The 2,499-nt window shown below is 40.4% G+C and overlaps 1 protein-coding gene across 1 annotated transcript in view; it reads left to right on the top strand.

Annotated features, from left to right (window-relative positions):
• Window positions 1-619: 619 nt before the first annotated feature.
• Window positions 620-2,499, top strand: part of LOC107751392 (roundabout homolog 1-like) — a 21,267-nt gene continuing 19,387 nt past the window's right edge. Inside the window, exon 1 of the mRNA XM_016567115.1 lies at window positions 620-985. Coding sequence (XP_016422601.1) covers window positions 784-985 — 202 coding nt within the window. The 5' untranslated portion in view covers window positions 620-783. The remainder of the gene's footprint in view (window positions 986-2,499) is intronic.

Genomic DNA, 2,499 nt, shown 5'->3' with positions numbered 1-2,499 from the left:
ACAAATGAGAACGTTCCAGTTACATAAGTGATTCTGCTCACCTTTCCTCTCTGCGTAAAATAGAAATTGTGTTGAGAAAGTGTGAATCCCCCCCAGACAAAAGCCATCCCTTTCATGGCCGACAAGCAGCCAAAGCCATTGGAGAGGGTCAGTTTTGTTTGAAAACACTCCCTCTCTCATGCTATTGAGAGAGTAGCTTGATGCAGAAATTAAGGGTGTCTACTTCTCCTTTTGTGGTACGGGCCAGTAGCAGTCAGGCAATGCGTTTTCGGCCATTTGATGTTTTAAAGATCGAGGGAGTTTGTCATTCTAAAGGATTTGATCAGTCGACTAGCAGACACTTGATTAATGGAACTGATCCCTTTCGGTATGGGAGATCCCCTTCCGTCACTCCCTGGCCTTGTTTTCCGTCTTTGGGACGTGCAGAACGAATGACACAGATGTTGTTGGAGGAGACAGTCCCCGTCCCTCTCCTCCTCTCCTGTGCTCCCAGCATGGGGCCTGAAACTTGTTTTTCAATCATTGTTTCCGCCAACTTCTTTCCCAAAAGAGAAAAGCAAGGCGAGAAAGAGGAGGGAGAGAGCGGAGGGAGTGCTAAATAAAAGAGGGAGGGAAAGTAAATACAAAGCATTTGTGGAATATAAAGAAAAAACATTCTTTATAACAATCTCCCGATAATTAACACCACAAGGACTGTGGGGAGAAGGGTGGATCGGTCAGAATCGCATTTGGGATGGTGTAGTGAAGGGTGCAGAGCGAGAGGAGAGGAGCTTTAAGCTGAAGATGCAGGTGTCAGCATGGCTGCTGTGGGTGGCATGGCTGTGTACCTGGACCGAGGCGGCATGTCAGTGCCAATGCCAGTGTGCATGCCCACCTGAGGAGCAGTTGGCACAGAGATCAGAGAGGTCAGAGGGGAGAGGGCACCTTCGCCATCACCTGACGCATCAGCGGGCGTCACACAGGGACAGGGCCCATCACAGAAAAGGTAAAACTAATGGATTTTTTGGGGAATGTAGCACTGATAAGAAACTAAGCAGTGTAAAATTAATAATTCAAATTGTATTTGCCTTTCAATTAAAGGTTTTGTGACGAATAAGCACGCAAATAAATGTATACATTTATGCTAAATCTATAAACTTGGAGGGAAAAAAACAAAACATTTTTGTCATTTTTATCCAGGACCCAATGGTGATTTTATTCAGATTTTATTATCAACCTAATGGCTTCGGCAGCCGATTTCGGGCGTATCAGCATGGGGTCCAAAGCATGAAATCAGAAAGACAGTGATAACTTGATAAAGTCTTTTTCACTTCATGATTTTCACATGTGGACACTCTTGATTTAATTTATATGTGAAGTAAGTGTGACAGTACCATAGCGCATTCCGTTTGCATGACTATTTAAAGTTTTAATGTTTAAAAAACTTTCGTTGGTGTAGTTTATTATATATTTGACCTTTTAGTGAATGACTTTTGAAAACTGTAGGGAAATGATTAACAGGGAAAAACGAAATAAGTTCCTGTTAAATAATTTAATAATTAATAATTTAATAATAATGTATGCATATAGCAGACGCTTTTATCCAAAGCGACTTACAGTGAATTCAGGCTATACATTTTTTACCAGTATGTGTGTTCCCTGGGAATCGAACCCACGCTCTACAATGCTCTACCACTGAGCCACAGGAACACTATTAACACTATTGTTAAACCCATTTCCTCTTCCTCTGCTATTCTTGGTATAGTTTTTATTTATTTGTTCATAGTTTTATTTATTTGTAATAAAAAATCTGAATGAAACTATATATATATATTTTTTTTAATATTATAACATAAAATATAAAATACATATTTCATTTTGTGTTTGAGCAGGGTACTATGAAGATTTATTTCTAACATAATAAAATTCTTGACCACTTGTTACTTATTAAAAGCATGCTTTATTTCTTACTTTAGTTCATTTTGGTATATAAATAATGTTACGCTCAAACTCAGACATTGTTAAGGAATTCAAAGAGACTTATTTATGGGTAAAACGTGCTGAAAAGTTACTCTGGGCGCTAAATCAGCCTGGAGTTCTTTTGCGGTGCAGCTTTAATTCTGTGTTGTGGTATGCAGCCCCATAGTCCCTCAACATCTTTTGTTAGTCGCTGAAAGCTGGTGATCCTCAGGCCATCAAGGCACTGCTCTCTGGATCAATATACGTGTCCATCAGTGTGGCCTGCTCTTTTAGGCCACACAATGGACAGTTCTCTAAACAGTACTTTATTTATATGTGCCTTTCGAGAAAATGAACTGCCGCCGCCTCTGCTTTTCTCTCCTATCCTTTTCTTTTCGGCTTTCTGTTTTCTCCTCTGTCCGTCTCACCCCCACAGCGACCGTATTTACACAGACTTAATAGTAATTGGAAGGAGCAAGTGTTGCTCCTCAGTAAGGTTGTGACGGTGAGGAAATTTTCCCACTGGTTAATCGACGTGTGACAACACCGATAATACCGGTA

This window comes from Sinocyclocheilus rhinocerous, unplaced genomic scaffold, assembly GCF_001515625.1.
Source record: "Sinocyclocheilus rhinocerous isolate Xijiao unplaced genomic scaffold, SAMN03320098_v1.1 scaffold1624, whole genome shotgun sequence".
Taxonomy (NCBI): domain Eukaryota; kingdom Metazoa; phylum Chordata; class Actinopteri; order Cypriniformes; family Cyprinidae; genus Sinocyclocheilus; species Sinocyclocheilus rhinocerous.
This window is presented reverse-complemented; position numbering and strand designations above follow the sequence as displayed.